The sequence below is a fragment of the Stigmatopora argus genome, chromosome 19, assembly GCF_051989625.1.
Source record: "Stigmatopora argus isolate UIUO_Sarg chromosome 19, RoL_Sarg_1.0, whole genome shotgun sequence".
Taxonomy (NCBI): Eukaryota; Metazoa; Chordata; class Actinopteri; order Syngnathiformes; family Syngnathidae; genus Stigmatopora; species Stigmatopora argus.
The window spans coordinates 11,217,750-11,236,120 of record NC_135405.1 but is presented as its reverse complement, the minus strand read 5'-3'; the positions used below and the strand labels follow the sequence as shown (position 1 = coordinate 11,236,120).

At 41.0% G+C, this 18,371-nt stretch overlaps 1 protein-coding gene across 6 annotated transcripts in view; it reads left to right on the top strand.

The window, feature by feature from the left end:
* Positions 1–17,829, top strand: part of utrn (utrophin) — an 80,397-nt gene extending 62,568 nt beyond the window's left edge. For 3 of the 6 annotated variants that reach the window (XM_077587696.1, XM_077587694.1, XM_077587700.1), the window contains 14 exons: positions 653–854; positions 1,661–1,746; positions 3,202–3,359; positions 4,653–4,819; positions 6,841–6,952; positions 7,505–7,641; positions 8,449–8,487; positions 8,895–8,960; positions 10,146–10,211; positions 13,106–13,267; positions 13,339–13,546; positions 15,062–15,140; positions 15,215–15,298; positions 16,464–17,829. In XM_077587696.1, the coding sequence (XP_077443822.1) occupies positions 653–854; positions 1,661–1,746; positions 3,202–3,359; positions 4,653–4,819; positions 6,841–6,952; positions 7,505–7,641; positions 8,449–8,487; positions 8,895–8,960; positions 10,146–10,211; positions 13,106–13,267; positions 13,339–13,546; positions 15,062–15,140; positions 15,215–15,298; positions 16,464–16,480 (1,583 nt within the window). In that variant the 3' untranslated portion in view covers positions 16,481–17,829. The remainder of the gene's footprint in view (positions 1–652; positions 855–1,660; positions 1,747–3,201; positions 3,360–4,652; positions 4,820–6,840; positions 6,953–7,504; positions 7,642–8,448; positions 8,488–8,894; positions 8,961–10,145; positions 10,212–13,105; positions 13,268–13,338; positions 13,547–15,061; positions 15,141–15,214; positions 15,299–16,463) is intronic. The other 3 variants (XM_077587697.1, XM_077587698.1, XM_077587699.1) reach the window with 3 other exon arrangements.
* Positions 17,830–18,371: the final 542 nt, after the last annotated feature.

The following is an 18,371-nucleotide window of genomic DNA, read 5'->3' as shown; positions in this document are numbered from 1 at the left end:
TCGTGAATGACACATTTCTGCGCAAATGCGCATGACAAGCATAGTGGAAAATGTCTAATTGGGTTAAGTCAGTGCCCAAGGAGGTAGCGGTTTTATGGGTATGTGGCTAGAAAATTACCTGACAATGTGAAAATAAGGCTGCCACCAATTGTTATTTTGATTTTGATTATTTTGGAATGAGAGGCTCACTAAATGGAGTTAGATAGTATGGCAGGTGCTGCTTTAATGTTAAATTTAGCCACAGTACAACCTCCATTTTCTTCTCTATTCAACTGACTTATTCCGGATTACTTTCATTTGGAGGCCCGGCACAGGTCGCTGAAACAGTTGATGAACAGAGGTGAATCATAAAGCAGAAAAACGAGTCTATAAACTTTTACGAGAAAAAAAAAGTTTTTTCCAAGTATGGCGTTTCATCAACTCCTTTTTTTCTCCTACTTTATGAAATTGTGCATAATAGATGAAGATGTCACCCTCCAGCAAATCAGATTTGTAGAAAATGACTGGCTTAAATCTATCATTTCAATTATTAATCACAATCTGTTCTCTCGCTATTTGCTCTTGGGGAGGCTTCGTTGAGTTTTTTTCTGGCTGATTGTCCTATTTCTGAAATGTCATTTGTCCACATGTTTGTTTTCTTTTTTGGCTTTAGTGGACCTGCTAGATCTGAGCGTGGCTCAGAACACTTTTGGACAACACAAGCTGAGCAACAACCACCAGCTGATGTCCGTTCCCGATGTCATCAACTGCCTGACGTCCATCTACGACGGCCTGGAGCAGGAGCACAAAGACTTGGTCAATGTGCCGCTCTGTGTCGACATGTGCCTCAACTGGTTGCTCAACGTCTACGACACGTATGTTTCGTCCTAAGTTTAAATGAGCTAGCTCGTGCCATTGACGGACAAATCCGGGACATTTGGGGAAATGACTTCCTTATTTTCTTGACCATTTCACATTAATCAATGAAAAACAATTTAACTTGCATACTCAAAAATGTTAACTGATGTTAATCAATATGAATAGCCAACTATTAAATAGTCGATCAAATCGTGTTATTCCAACAAGTGGAATGAAATTTCATTTCAGGTTCAGCTTGACCGACTGTCAATGACTTTTAATGGCAATGAATGAGTGAACAACATTTGATATTTTTATTATAAAGTATATTAGATTTTAAAAAAAGAAAAAACTGTAAATTCTCTTTATAAAAGTATATATATTCTTTATATATAGATATTTTTGATTTATAAAAAGAAAACAGTACATACTCTAATTTATTTATTTAGTTTTCAAAAGATTTCATAGCTGTGTAAATGATCAAATTAATGTACTTAAATGATGGAGTACTGAAATGCAAGTACTGATGATCAACCTTTCAGTACATTTTTCCAGCTAAAATGTTAAGCCCCGAGCAATATAACACCTAGTTATTTTTATATGAGCCAATTAGTCAACTCATCTCTAAAACAATTTAATAGTTAACCATCTCATGACTTCTTTACAGAAATAAATGAGTAGAAATTGACTGGAAAGATGACGCAATATGTGACCGCACACCAGCATTGGAGTGACAGCTACACCCAGAATAAATAATAGCATTGTATAAATGTGTATTTATTGACATCATTTTGACAACTCATTATTGAATTTTCTCTTAAAGTGGCCGCAGCGGGAAGATCCGCGTCATGTCGATGAAGATTGGCTTGTTGTCTCTCTGCAAAGGGCACCTGGAGGAAAAATACAAATGTAAGTGCACACCAGTGTCACTCTCAACGCTTACTTTTCCTCTCCTCGCCCTTCTGCTTTCCCTCGGCGCATTCTTTTAGACGCGAAGGATATCATCCACGCCTGCTCGCCTCTTTCCCTCGGTCTCGTGGGCTCCCAAATAGCTCCGACCTATAAACGCTCACGGGCGCAGCCTCCCGTGTCAAACGGTGTCTGAGAGCGCCGGGTGTTGATAGGTTAACGTCATAAAGAAGTGTGTGTAGAAAAGGAGGGCGCGCACATGCTAGGAATGAGCAATCGGGGCTGAACTCGGCTTTAATCAGAGCACAAAGAGCTGTCATGCCCTTTGTTTTGGTTCTTTGGATCTGGCTGAGGAATAGAAATGTGCCACCGAAAATACATTGAGATTGTTTCTCTACATTAGGGTTGTCCTATTTATTTTTCTCTCAGGTTTCAGAAAAGGACCAACTGGAAATCTATCCACTTAACAGAGGATTGAAATCGGTAAAAAAAAGGGATTTTTAAATGTTTACCGTATTTTCTGGACTATAGTTCTGCTTGGCCTGCGACTAATATTCAAATTCAACACGTATGTATTTACCAAGGGTGTCAAACTGTTGGTTCGCGGGCCGCAATACCATCAACTCAATTTCATGTGGGCCGGACCATTTTAGATATATTTAGATTTGTTTTTTTCATTGGATTATAAGAACTGGATCAAAATCCCTAAATATTCAGTTTTGTTATAGATATAAAACTGTTTATTTTAACTTTTTTTTCTTAGTAAGGGAAAACATCTAATCTTTTTTTTTCATTTCAAATGGAATTTTTTTTAATCATATTCTATATTGAAGTGGAAAACAGAAAATATTTTTTTATATTTATTTTTAGATTTTACAAAATGCTTTTTTACCATAAAACACCAAAAGAAAAAAAATGGATAAAAAATGCAATTATTGATTTAAAAAGAGGAAAATCAGGAAATATAATGTACATCTATAATCTTCATTTGAATTTGATCCTAAAACAGAAAGTTGGCACTCATGATTTACTTACTCGGGCCGCACAAAATGATGCGGCGGGCCAGATTTGGCCCCCGGGCCGCCACTTTGACACCTGTGATTTAGGCTATTTTTATCTGAAAAACTCTTACCTTAACAGATTCCTACATAGCCTGTTGTTCCTCTGATTGAGATTATTTGCACTGTAAATGAAAAAAAAATCATCTTAGTAATCATGTTAACCAAAGATTTTACATAGATCGCAAGTTATAGAGCAAAATATCCCACGTCGAGTCCAATTGACTTCAAATATTGAGTTCAAAGTGTTAACTTGTTTGATTGAGTTTCCATCAAATCCCCCAAAAAGTTCCATTTGGATCTTCTTGTGAATTTTCACGTACGTCAGCGCAATAGATAAAAAGGCCTACGAAGCAAATTTGGACTAATGACTTCCTTCTCCTCCCTGTCTCCGCAGACCTCTTCAGTCAGACGGCGTCAGCGGGGGACACGTGCGACCAACGGCAGCTGGGCCTTCTCCTCCACGAGGCCATCCAGATCCCCAAACAGCTGGGCGAAGTCGCCGCCTTCGGAGGCTCCAACATTGAGCCCAGCGTGCGAAGCTGCTTCCAACACGTACGTCCTTCTTATAAACCAAAGATGAGAAAGTTCTTCTCCCAACCCGAACATTTCCGATTTCCTTTCTATGCCACCAAGCGCTGGTATCAAACCGCCATCTAAAATCCCCCCATTGGTCATTCCTCTTCCTCCACATAACCCCAAGCCACGGAAGAACTCGAATATTTCAGCCGTGCTGAGCAACCGTTCCGCCTCCGTGGCCCGCGGTCAGTCGCCTCCTGTCCTCCCCGGTGCTTTACAGCGGCCGGTGAATCAATTTTGCAGCTTTATCGCGGGATGTTCCTGGCATTTAACGATGTCTTTATCCCCCCAGGGATCAGGCTTCCTTCCTCACTCTCCCTATTTTTTTTTTTTTATCCGCCACCGCTACGTTTCCAGGAAGCCAGCTTTTAAATAGAGGTGAAGCTATAAATGTCATCTTTTCCGGACCATTCCCAAATAAATCCCACGCTGGGACCCTCCCAAATTGGGGCGCCAGATGCGCTCCAGTTGCCTATTAATCATTCAATAACACCAAGTCGAAACCTGGTACGGGAACGCACCGTAATTCGAAAAATGAAAGAATATGGGACATAATAACAGAGAAATATTTGAAAAGTACTGCAACATTTTGCCGCCCCTTTCTTGCCTAACAGGTCGGAAAGGTTATGTTTGATGGACTCCTGACATTATTATGATGGTCTTTTCAGACTGGAGTACTTTCATCTTCAATACTAGACAGGTGGTCAAACACAATTCTTCGAAGTAAACAAAACATTTTTGAAATCTCGGCTTGGCATTAGTTTTGTCATCCATTATAATTAAGTTTATTGGCGGTTGAAAAGTGAAAAAAAAGTTCACTCATTAATTTTATCCCCACAACACTTCTGGGGGCACTGCCCTTCAAACCCCCCCTAATGTACGCCTCTGCTTGTTGGAATCAAATTCACAATATTGCCAATACGGCAATACAAATATTAGCTCACATGTTAACAAAATGATTAAAATATCCTTTTGTCGTAAAGCTAAACCTGATTAAATGTAAGTTAACAAAGGAAGACATGCTTAATCTCAAATAAAAATGGTTATATTTTTTTAAAAATCCCTTTACATTAATGGGTTTTTGGGGGACTGATTTTGCTCTCTGATTTGCTTTGATTATTAAGCCTTTTTTCTAGGCTCAACCTTTTTTGATAGATTTATGGACTTGCTGTAGTATTTCATAGCATCTTTAAGGTCCCTTTTTTTTTTAAATACAAATCTTTCCCTTGAGTTAATAATTCCGATTCCCCATGGCCATCCGTCTCGCAGGCAACCAACAAAGTGGAGCTGGAGCCCAGGCAGTTTGTGGACTGGATGCACCTGGAACCTCAATCCATGGTTTGGCTCCCCGTCCTGCACCGAGTGGCCGCCGCCGAGACGGCCAAGCATCAGGCCAAGTGCAACATCTGCAAAGAGTGTCCCATTGTAGGCTTCAGGTACGCTGGCGCCTTTTATTCAGTACAGCTTTGCAAGCGAGCCGGTGCATTCAGTTCCAAGGCAGACATCCGCCTGCCGCGCACGATCTGGGTTGCTGTTAATCTAAAAGGGCAGATCTGCTCTGGTGGGCATTTATCTGAATGTCAGCCGAGGCCAGACCACTCACTAAATAGCATTTCAGCCTGCACAGGTTCGACAAAGGATGTTGGCAGACAATCCCTACCTTTTTCTTTGGATTCGCTTCTTTTGTGTTCTGGAAAGCGAACGACATGCCAAGTGACCCCAATGGGGACAAGTGGTCCTTTTTCGCAAATGCTTCATTCATTACAAGAAGCGGGAAAGTGGCGATTGAGCGTTTTGTGAGGTCTTAAAATATCATTGAATTGAATGGAATGCCTTTATTTTCATTATACAAGTAAGTACAATGAGATTTAAAGTGCACACATGAATACATACATATACTATATATCTCTCTCATCTCATTTTCTGAACTGCTTTGTCCTCAAGGTTGTGAGGGGTGCTGGAGCCAATCCCAGCTGAATTGGTGGCCAGCCAATCGCAGGGCACAGATAGACAGACAACCATTCACACTCACGCTCGTACCTAGGGGCAATTTATATTGTCTAATCAGCCTACCATGCTTATCTTTGGAATGTGGGAGGAAACCAGAGTACCCTGAGGAAACCCACGCAGGCCCGGAGAAAACATGCAAACTCTACACAGGTGAACTGGACCTGGATTTGAACCCAGGACCCCAGAGCTGTGATAATGCGTCGTCAACAACATAAATAATTAGTCAATATGAATAAGGTTGAAAGCTCTGCCGTCCTAGTTTTAGCTTTTTCAACCTTTGTGATTATTTCCGAGACAATCAAAACACAAACAAAATTTGCTAAATACAGCTTTCCCCCAATATTCATTTTAGCCCGTTTTGTCAACACGCGCTAAGAGTTTCAGTTGCCTTTCTCCCATTCCAGTCGTCTTTGATTTCAGTTAACGCCGTTTTATTCTTCGCCATTGTTCATTTCCGCTAACAATAAACGGTCCGCCGAGACATAGCGGGCGAGCGGCGTCTTGTCGATGAGTCGGCGTCCGCTCTGAAGGTGACTGAACGCCTCCCCCTTTGTGACTATCCAAGGCGCATAATAGTGTCTTAGGCTGGCGCAAGCCGTTGAACTCCGTGATATACGACTTGTGAGGCCTCATCCGTCAGCTCGAACCCCCGCGGAGGAAAGAGATAAAAGACTCCGGCTATTATGTCTTGTCCCCTTTTTTTTTTTCAAACCGCCCTCCTCTATTTTTGAAGGGGAAGCCGCTAAATGGTTTTCTGGCTGCAGCTGACCAGGATGGAGGATGTTTTCCTATTGAAGGGTGTTTTGAGTGGAATGCGATTGTCTGTCACGCTGTCAGCACTTGGAGGAGGAGGGAGGAGGAGTGTGTGTGGGTGGGTGGGCGCACGTGGATCGAATGTTGACTTTGTTTTAATAGGCCATTTATTGAAGTGAAAATGGCTCAGTCTTGAGGGCGAAGAAAATGTTCATGAATCAAGCTTTTGATATGTTTTTTTTTGGGTGAGTGTTTATCGATGAGCAAAATTCTTAACAGCTCTCATTTTGGAGACGTTATTATAAATGGGTTTTATTCTTTTGAACAGGGCTGATTTTCTTGTTTAAGTAAAGTACTACTGTGTTCTCTTGGGTTTAGATCTTGTTTCTAAAATTATCAGAAAATATTGTTTTTCCTAAAATTACAACTTCATTCAACTTTTCAACCCTCTCTTGCACAAATTAGGATTTTTTTTCCCCTTTACACGGGAAAATATTCTCCAGCCCTATGACTTTATTATTGTAAAATGAAGACAATATTCTTGTAAATGGCAACTTTTCTTTGAAAGCATGATGTTATTGTACAATGTTTGACCATTTCTTGAACCTGATACTGACCCTTCCTTTAAAAAATATGACTATACAGTAGTAAGACACAAAATAATATGTGACTTTTGTCCTTTTTTTGCATGCAGGTATCGCAGTCTGAAACATTTCAACTACGACGTGTGTCAGAGCTGCTTCTTCTCCGGGCGCACCGCCAAGGGCCACAAACTCAACTATCCCATGGTGGAGTACTGCACGCCGGTGAGATGCGCACACTCAGGTTGAAAATTAGGATTAAAGGGATTACCATGCCTACAGTAAATCATTTTTAGCTTGACCCTCTGGTTCAAATTCAAAATCCTCTGCATGACTGATGAAGTCATCATTTTCAACACTCGTTTTTCTTCTATTTCTCGGGGAAAGCAATCTGTGCGGCGAGAAGAATGTGATCAAAGCTACATCTGTGAAAACGACTCACGGTCTCGCTGTACTTTACCTCCGAATTAGGCTAACTCGTGGTTTTCTCATTTGGTTCAGTCTTTTAATCTACTTTTCAATTTCTCAAACGCCATGGCTATCGACTGCCTCCAGACGAGCGTCTTGTCATTGTCAGTTCGGACTATAGTTAACATTATTGACTGATTTAAATATATATTTGGACAAATTCCATTGTCTTCTATTGAGTTTGGTGGGTTGGGATTATAGTCCGGTGAATTTGGGGATTTTTTTGTCTTTTATGGAAGGTTGAGAAGACCATTCTTGAAAGTTGGGGTTGAAGGAACACTGAAATTTGTTGTCCTTTGCCTCCATTAGACGACGTCGGGCGAGGACATGCGAGATTTTACCAAAGTGCTGAAGAACAAATTCCGTTCCAAGAAATATTTCGCCAAGCACCCTCGACTGGGCTACTTACCTGTCCAGACCGTCCTCGAGGGCGACAATATGGAAACGTGAGTGCTACTTCTAGCTTCTTCCTGAAAAGAAAAAAAAACACTGTTACCCGCAAAATACAGAATCCACCATCTTAAAACTATCCTGGCTCCACTGTGGCCAAAAGTTGATAAAACTATTTAAAAAGTCAACATCTGGTGTTTTCATAACAAATCTCTGCTCGAACACCTGCGCGCCAGCGGTGCTTCTTTCCCGCCTTGCCACACTTCTATTCTGTTTGGCTTAATTACATGTTGGCTCAGTATTTGTTGCGGCTACATCTCCTTAATGTAGATGCAACGCCAGAGCTGATTAAGATCCTTGCGCTGCAATGTGTGGAGAAAAAAAAGCTACCCACAGAGAGGAATTTATCTTTGAGTCGGTGTGATGCTGACACAGATCACCCACTGCTCTCAAACCCCAAGGGAAATGCCACACTTGGTCGCTGCAGCACCCCCTGCTTGTTTCTGTAGTCAGAATTAGTTGATAAGGGACCAGAAATGCATTGGTTTTGTTTTAAAGTCACTAATGGATTTTGTCTTAACAATATGGTTCTGGTCATTATAAAAATCACATTTATTATTAAAACCCACAGATCAATTACCGTGTATGTGTGTGGACCTAGTACTGAGCCTTGTGGAACACCAGTTCCCATCTGTCTAATAATAATAATAATGGTAATGATGCTAATAATAGTAGGGTTTCTGTGCAGGCGTATTCCTTCCTCTCCCCCTTTCCTTCTTCACCTGGCACGTATTTGACCCGAACCTGTTTTGTGCTACTCCCTCCCTCAACCTAAACCCCCCTCTTTTCCCCTTCTCCTACAGTCCCGTCACCCTCATCAGCATGTGTCCGGAGCAGTACGAGTGAGTATCCATGTTTGAGCAACGGAATGCCCTTTGCTTTAATTTCTGTTACTCATCTATTTAACAACCGAGCACACTTTCTGCTTCACCTCAACTAAATCCACGGCTGACTTGCATGTCGCCCGCCTGCCTGCCTGCCTGCCTGCCTGCCTGCATGCTTCACCCGCAATGGTTGCACACGTCACTCGTAACACGTTTGCTCACTTCCTCTCCTTAAAGCGTCCCCCCGAGCATCGGCTGTCGAAAACCCTCGGGTCTCATCGTAGATCACCCACTTCCCCTCGTTCCTTTTTGCGCCGCCGGCCGGGTTGTGGATGAGTGCGTGTGTATGTGCGAGCGCGTGCCCGAGAATCCTTTTAACGAGCTCGTCCGAACTCATTCATCTTCATTACGCCATTCGTCTCCAGGCTGTCCCAGTCACCCCACTTGTCCCACGACGACACCCATTCCAGGATAGAGCAGTACGCCAGCAGGTACCCCTCAACCGCCAGCATTTGAAAATGTCATATGAGCTCCGTTTTGAAGCTAACAAAGCAGCTGTGCTTATCCAGAGAGAAATCCCCTGACCTCAACCCCATTGAGAACCTATGGGCCATCTTTAATAGAATATTTGAGGTTCTTGTAATTTTCTGACTTTAAACAGCTAGTTGTTAACCTTGCTTTGAACCCTGCATTTTGTGGCTTATTTATGACACATTATGATTATTTCTAAACAGATTATTTTTGGATTCTGTTATACAATGTTGACACCTGCGGCGAATAGAACGAGCGAGGCACTATAACAGACATCCTCACCATTTTAATCTTTGCCAAGGTGCTTCTTAAACAAATCACATTTGATGAAATAGCACATTTTTCGAATAAATATGCCTATTTGCAATGCTGATTTTGACGGGAGGATGATAGCATAAGTGTAATTTTCACCACAACGAATGACGTCCAATGCAATGGAAGCACTCGGAAGATATTTTCTGAAGACCTGTCGGTACCGCTGCTTTGATCACAGCTAGCTTCTGGCTAATGTAGCCATTCAAACAGCAGTCAGCTACACAGCGGGTGACGGCTTGAGCTTAAACATCAGCCAACACATATTCCTCCACGCTGGGATTTTTCGCCCTTCATTCCAGGATGGAGCCATCACATTTTGACAAATTACATCATTTGAGCATCAACATTTTGGGGCCTGGATTTGCTTAATTACAGATTAGCAGAGGCGAATACAGTAGCATCGTAGGACTAGATTTAATGGATGAAGCACTCCAGCTGCCTCTTTATGACAATAATGCTACATTTCATCATGGAGAAGAAATTGTTTCCATCTCAGTAAAAGGATGCTGAGATCAGGAAAACACAGGCTACTCATTAGTGTTCGCCTCTGGGGCCCCTTCTTCTTCTGAGATTGTGCTAGTGGAAATTTGAAAGAGAACAAGACTCGGAATTAGAAAGGTTTTCCTTCAAACAAGCTCAAAGCCGAGCCTATTTTGCTCGAGTTCAAAATCAATCCTTTTCCGATGTCTGTCAGGAAAATGTATGCTCAAGTGGAGATAGCTAAAAAAAAAATCCATGTCCCTGTCACACGTGTCCGGTTTCATTATTTTTCCTGACAAATGTGTGACAGTTCGGAGCGCCCATTTTGAGCGATGATGTGTGTCCCCCAGGTTGGCTCAGATGGAGAGATCCAACGGATCGTTGCCGACAGACAGCAGCTCGGCCACGGGAAGCATGTAAGTAGTCCTGTTTTTTTTTTTTTTTAGTTCCATCTTTCGTCCTAGAATGAGTTGAACTTGCTAGCAGTGGGTTTCTCTAGAAATTGAGGAGACTTTGAAAACGGCAGCGTGAGAGATTGGCTGGGCGAGCAAGCGATTGGTTTCAGCGTTGGTAATAACCGCGTTTTATCTTGATCGGACGCGGTGAGGGAGAGCCACGGCGAGATGTAAAACGCTGTTGAAAAGTGCTGAAGTTCAATTTGCGTGGCTTTGTGTGTGGCTGTCAGCAAAGAGACTTTGTGTTCATAAGTTTGAGACCCAAAATCTCTTTGAAGAGAGAGTCGGGTTTGTTACCCGCGATAAGGATTTCTACAGATCGAAGTTGGATACAGCACAATTGCACATATAGTAAGTCGTTTTATAATTAGTGCGGGCGTCGGAGTGTCAATCAAAAGTGAGGATTATTATCTTTTTAAGGGCAAAATTTACATGGCTCTCATTAGATGTGGGCTTGCTATTATTAGAAATGTGAATGAGCTGAATTACATGAATCTAAAAGTGCTGGATATTTTTAAAAAAGCGTTCTTTTCTTGTCTTTGTTGTTTTTGTTTTCTTTCATCTACTTCTTTACCTGAAGTTATGGTGTTCTAGTGAATGAATATTTTTAAACATCTTTTTTTTACATTTTTTTGACAGATTGTGTTTATTTGTATTACAGTTTTTAGAGTCATGTTATTCTTTCCCTTAATTTACATTGCAAATGATCTTTTAACCCTTCCTCATAAATTTTTAAAAAGCCATATCTATTCATCTTTTTGATTTTCGAAGAATGCCTGACATCGTCAAACATTTCATATAATGTGATTTAAGCTAAAATATAACAAAGTAAAACAAACACCTTTGAGAAAAATATGAACTGAGGTTTGACATCAAGTTGCCTGAGCCGAAAAACAAAATGATAGAGATAGAAAACAAAAGCCTTGCTGCAGAAAATGGATTTAATGTGTAACAAGCACATTATGCCCACTCCCACTGGCTCCTTTTATTTTTGTGTGTCATCTTCCAACAAAACCGACGCCAATGCGAAGGGAGACGATGACGAAGGCTCAACAATAACACCCACTGCGTTGCAATTAGAGTTAGCCTCCCCTGCCACTCCCTACATAGCGCCGTATATAGTGGTAATTTGGAAGAATTTGATCCGCTATACCCAGTACTATAAGTCGCAAATAAACGACTTAAAATTTTCTCAACAGCCGACAGGCCTTCTTATCTATGGACCAATATTGGTTAATCATCGCATGAAATTCCCATTAGCACAATCCCCTACTACTGCTAAAACCACTAATACTGCCTTTTATAATCCGGCATGCCTCATATATGAAACTAATTTTTAGAGAGGCCATTTATTGAAGGTGCGCCTTATAGTGCGGAATATACGAAAAACCATATTTCACATCATGCATCTCTTTGATTCATTAAAAATGATTGTGCAGAAAAATTACATGCTTAATGAACAGCCAGTCTTTAAAAAAACAACAACATCATATTTTAGTTATTGCATCCTGAAAGTACAACTAATGAACTACTTCAGTAAACTGTTAAAATGGCTCTGCCCTTTTTGGTTTCGCTTTGCTGCTGGTTTTATTTGAGGATAATTGGCTTTTTATGTCTTTGTGTTTGTTCCTTTGTGTGTCTTTGCAGACAACAACGCTTTATTTAGTTGGTTAACGACCTTGCTGGTAATTGGTCTTTTAACATGTTCAAGTTGTTCGATAGGGGGAGGAGATTGATGAGATTTAACAAAGCAGTCCCGTTTTATCTTGGTATTTTCTTATTGGTTGTTCTGAGCAAAGTAAGTCAAAGTAAATTCACTTTGGTTTTTAGTTTGTTTTTTTCCAACTGGCAAACAACTTTTGGTCTGTCATTGCTTCGACTTTGAAAAGCTATGAAAAGGTTAACATGAGCCGCCTCCTTAAAAGGAAACGATGCTTTAAATTGGTCCCTTAATGCCAAAAGCTGTTTGTGGGAGTGAGAGGAAAAAAACACAGGAAAAAGCTTTTTGTTCTTTTTATGTTGTTTCTTCCCCGTTGAGGTATCAGACAGCAAAATGTTATGCAAAAGTGAAAGGATGCAATTTAAGTGCGATGACAAAAATGATCTTGATTCGGGTGGAGGACACCATAAAAAGGGCTAAAACAACTGGGATGTGACATTCAGGAGTGCATATGTGATTATCTTGCACAAGGTTTTGCATCCTGCGTGCTTCTGATAAGCATTTATTGCACAATCAAACACTTAAGCGCCCACTGTATATCAGAGATTAAAATTATGACACAATAGGATTTTTTTTAGCAAAGTTAGCCTATTTTGTTGCTTTTTCTTTCCGTTTACATTCATAGGACAAAACATGAACGTTTAAGTGATAACAACATTTTTAGGGGTCGTGATTATCCCTGTTGTGGGTAAAATACATGTTCGATGGGGTTTAACTTTTAAATGTTAACATATATATATATATATATATATATATATATATATACATATATATATATACACACACATATATATACATATTTACATATATATATACATACATATATATACACATATATACACATATATACATATATACATATATATATACATATATATATACATACATACATACATATATATACATACACATATATATATATACATACATATATACATATATATATACATACGCATATATACATATATATTTTTTTTCTTTTTGTATCGAATTCATGTTTCTCACGAGAATAAATATTTCTGTAGAAATGTACAGAAACGGTCTATTTATATATATATATTTATATCTAAAAATACATTGTTTTTGGTGGCTCTGACATCTCATCATGCATTTTTCTGTCTGTTTTGTTGCTCAGGGATGATGAGCACGCGTTGATCCTTCAGTACTGCCAGACTCTGGGAGGGGAAGTGTCGCCCCGCAGTCAGCCCCAGAGCCCCGCTCAGATCCTCCATGCCGTCGAGAGGGAGGAGCGGGGCGAGCTGGAGCGGGTCATCAACCGCCTTGAGGAAGAGCAAAGGTAGGCATAACCCCAGATCCGCATTGGGGAGGTCCACCGGCGCCGGTGATAACGGCACGTTTCCATCCCAGGAGCCTCCAGAGGGAGTACGAGCAGCTGAAAGATCAGCAGCGGGGGGCGCAGGTCTCGCCGCCGCCGCCCGACGAGGCCGACCTCCTGGCCGAGGCCAAACTGCTGCGGCAGCACAAGGGTCGTCTGGAGGCCCGCATGCACATCCTGGAGGACCACAACAAGCAGCTGGAGTCGCAGCTCCATCGCCTCAGGCAGCTTCTGCACCAGGTCAGTGCGACAGACGATTTTGCCCATTCGCCATTGTCACCACAATCCAAAGTACTCTTTAATGATGGTAGCGTTTCATGAAAATCTAGGAGAATCGTTTTGGCATTTTCAAGTCAACTTTGAATTATGCAAAATGGTAATCAATCAATAAAAATTTTACAAAAAGTCATCCTACAGGGGATAATTTTAACCAATAACTTCCAAATGTATCTGCCCTCAGAGTTTTATTTTCATTGTTTTTCTGAGGAATGCAATATGCACGCCTCGAAATTGACAAAATGAGACAATCCTTTAGATCAATGATCTAATGCTCATGATTTACTTTCCCGGGCCACACAATCATGCGGCGGACCAGATTTGGCCCCCGGGCCGCCACTTTGACACATGTGCTTTAGATAAACCCTCAGTTTTGCTTCTTGGAAATTGCATTCCTCATTAGAAAAGCAACTGCTTCCTCCATAGAGACCCAAAATGGAGTCAAATTCTCAATTGACAGTCAAAGAAGGGTATTTAGTGAACACTGTTCTTTGACGCAATACTGAACACTGTTGCTATTTCACAATTTGCGAGGGATTAGTATTGGGATTTCCCTTGACAGCCTATGGGGGGGAAATTAATTTCCAAATCTTAACAATTTAAAGGCTTTACAGCCTCCTGGAACCCATTCATCCAAAAGTTAACATTCTGTTTGGCGCTAGCACAACAGAAGCTAATTTATTATTCATTTCTCAGTCCGCCGGACAAATCCGAGCGGGCTTTGACCGTAGCTAATGTGAGACGACACCGCTGTCTTGGGCCTTTTTTCAACATGTTGGCGCCGCGGGCAGCAACAGATGAAGAAAAAACCCCAAAACACTAAAATAAATAAATAGAAGAGAGGATATTGGCTACATTGATTGGGCTTTGAGTGCTAAAGGGAGCCTGGGATGCCGCTCTAAATGTCACCGGCTATAAATTGCTTGTTTGCGCCATCTGGAAAGCTGGCCACAGTCATTCCGATGACACACTTTGCTTATTGTTTGTCGGTGCCGGCAAAAAGAGCGAATATTATCATTGCTTTGCCTTTTCTAATGGTGTCATTTTTATTACAAGCCCAGATTCCTCCAGGAGACAAAACAAAGTTGCAATAGTGGTGTCGCGGGGCCACGTCGTAGCCGGCTTTTCCTCGAAGGAACCGTCATGTCAGCCAACTCATGAAATATTTAACACCACGACTTGCTTTCCACTAGGTCTGCCACGGTTAATTTAACTAGCAAATGAGTCTTTTTTTATTGAATCGCATTGGCGTTTTTTAACACAGTGCGCATGTTCATAAAGTGTAGCAAGAATCACAAGACAAAATCCTTCAAGCAACACGGCCAGTTCATTTGGAGCAGCTCTTTAAGGACCCATTTTGCCATTTCCAAGCAGGAGGGGGGCCCTTCAAAACTAATGCTCGTAATTTGCGGCGAAGTCCAATTTGATTGCCTCTCACCGGTTCAATTCGTCTTAGTTTGTGTTGTTTTCTTCTTGCAGCCAGCGGTGGACCTGAGGCTAAATGGACTTTCTTCTCCTCCCGCCGCGCAAGATGGAGAATCACTTACAGAAAATTCAGGTGAGCACTTCTTTTCTTCTTCCCAATTTTAACGGAATCCAACTCCAAGCATGTGTGCGATTGTGTGTTTTCAGATGATCTGCTGGACCCGCACAATAACAGCTCTGATCTGGCTGATGTCATGGAGCAGATTAACAACTCCTTCCCTGCATGCAGTCGTAAGTCCCACCCCCCCAAAAACCCATATTAACCATTTTGAGATCTTTGTAACTTTTTCCGAACATTTACGGATCATGAACGCAGGCCTATATATCAAGTAAGAACCTTTCCACAATCTGAGCGTTCTCTACAAGTGCGCATTGGTTAATTGAAACGGTCGAAACAGCTATTTTACGATCAGCCTCTAAACTCTCCGAGTGGATGACAGCAAACACTGCAAACGTATTGCTTCTGTAAAACAACCAATGAAAATGAGCTTTTTTCAAATTGCTTTTTAATATAATGCTAACATACTCTGAAAACTATATAATAACGGTGGGCTAGCTCAAATGTTGCGGTGGATACATCAACTAAATATTAGCTCCTATTTGAGAGGTGGTTATCCTCGTCCCCCCGGGATGTCTTCTTGCAACATCCCAACATTAGTGGACCAGGATGACTAATGGGTCTCACAGGACGGCCTGTCATTGTCCTCCCAGGCTTCCCTTGTTTGTTTTTGGCCAAGGGGGGGCCACAGGTGATGCCACAGGGGTACTTCCACATGGCAATTATTCTCCGCCCATGAATCATTTTTATGCTGAATCCCCGAGGACGACTGCACTTCACTTCAGTCTTCCACATCAAGGATTTCGATTTTTTTTGGAGGGGAGTGAGGTCAGAGGGGGGGCATATTTCATCTTCTTCTCCACATGGTTCCATCTGGCCTAGCAGCAGGCCAGTACGGCCGCACTTTTCATTACTCGACAACTTTTGTTCAAACATGACACGTTTCATTATGTGAAACAGCCAGACGTCGCTGGCGGTGACTTCAAATGTAATCAAAAGGCGCTAAATATCATCGACACTACCCAGGGGAAGTAAATCAACAGGGAAATGGGACTTTTGGGGAGGATGCTCCAGCCGCTGTTGGTTAAAAGTACTTTCAAATAATTGTACTACTCCTACAACAACAACAAAAAGACATTCCGAGTTATTGAAACTATTTTTCCCACTCCTTGATGTCTGATCTTAAATATAGCATGACTAGGAAAACAAAACTAATGTTCCCTTATGTTAGGTTATGTTACACTATGTTAGAGGTTATGTTATGCTATGTCAATCTGCGTTACGCATTTTTACGTTATGTTACCAAATGACTTGATGTCACCCGTTTTATTTTTTTAGGTGACGTGACCACATAACGTGACCGACCGGTGATCCCAAAGAAATCCCCCGGACCCGGCAACCGAACCACTTCATCCAACTTTGTCGTCGTCTACTATGCAAAGTGTACCATGTCACACCAAGTGTACATTAGTATAGACCCCCGAGCTTTGTAAAATATACATCCCCCCTATTTTTTTAAAAGATGGACTCGTTCTGGGCTGCTTTTGGTATCGCTTCCGTTCACGGGGAATCAGTCTGTTACTTTTCCGTTTTCACGGCGTCGCTTTGTTCTCCAACCAATTCAGTCGAATTGCTCACCTGCCTGTTAAGAATGCAACTTTTTTTTTTTTTTTGCAGAGTTACCTTTAAAGTCCAAGAAGGGGGATTTGGGCCACACTGGAAAAACAGGGAAAAAAGTTTGCATTATAATAAGGATGTTGTAATTTTGCCCCCAAAATGTTTTAATATAAATTTGTGGTGAGTGGAAAAAAAAACAGTTGTTGGGATAATTATTAATATATTATGTCACTTTTAAAGATACTCTATGATTTTTTTGCGAAGAAAAAAAGTAAAATCTAACCAAGAAAGTTTAAATTATGACAGGAAATTACTTTTTGTTTAATGAAAAGTTCTCATGGTAAGTGAATGCCAATAAGCTCTTTTAATGGGAAGGTCATGCGAAAAAAGAAAATTGGGAATTAATTTATTCGTAACATTCTTGTCTTCATGTATAAATTCCTCCTATTTTTCCCCTTGTATTTTCAGTGTGTCCCTAACTTTTGAGCGTAGCAGCGATACACTGAGACTTCATTAAAACTGCGTTTGTGCCTATAAAGTTTGCCGTTCCACGTGGTGAAGGCAGGTGAGTGTACAAAAAGACCTTTTAAAAAAAAAACGACCTTCATGAGATATTCTAGTTTATTTTCGGGGTTGGGATCTTTTGGGTTAAAACAAATAGAAAAAAACGACCAATCAAGAGGAAAGCCATGATTGCCTTGCTACCTCAGCCTCATTTGGACACGCTTTTTGTTTCAAACGGAACAACTCGACTGCGTTGAGGAGCTATCCGGTGATTGGTTGGAGACATTCCAGTCACTGTCACTGTACCACAATTTGGTCCTGCTGAACGGTGTGACTTAATCCTTAGTTTTGTCGCGCTATTAATGCTCCCGTGTATCATGTGCATACCACTTGTGAGATTTAACAACACTACTATAATCTCCCATCTATAGTCTTCCCCCTTGGCCTGGGGGGAAATATTTCAGCAGATACATTACCGTGGCCCAACTGTGTTTATCCCCTCGGTTTGTAAAATAGATGGACCACATCATGTGTAAAATGGCAGCGATGTTTTGTTTCCAAATAAACATTTTATAACAATCTGCCTGCACCTGTCGCAATATTTCTTGTCATTGCTCTTTGTTTTTTTCAGGCGTATCTCAGTATATATTTATGTAGTACTTATGATGACAAAATGAATGTTATTACTACAAAAAAATCAGGAATGAAATTGTAACAATATGATATTGCCCTTCCCAAGGGATTTAATTTCTTTTCAATCAATTTCTCAACCACTTTATCCTCACTCACTAGGGTCGCAGGGGGTGCTGGAGCCTATCCCAGCTGACTTCAGGCCAGAAGCAGGGGACACCCTGAATCCAGCCAACCGCAGGTATTAAAAACAATTACATTAAAAGTCATAACTTTACTGAAATATATTTTGGAAGGGAAAAAATGATAATGTTAAGAAGCAATTCAACCCCTAAAAAGTACTAATGCATTTGTTGGAATACTGTTTAAAATGAAAAAAAAAAAACAACTAAATGAAATGTATTTGGATTGAATTGGATAACTTTATTCATCTCGTATTCGGGAAGTTTCATTGTGGCAGTAGCAAGAGGGTGATTAGACAGAACAACAAAGCAA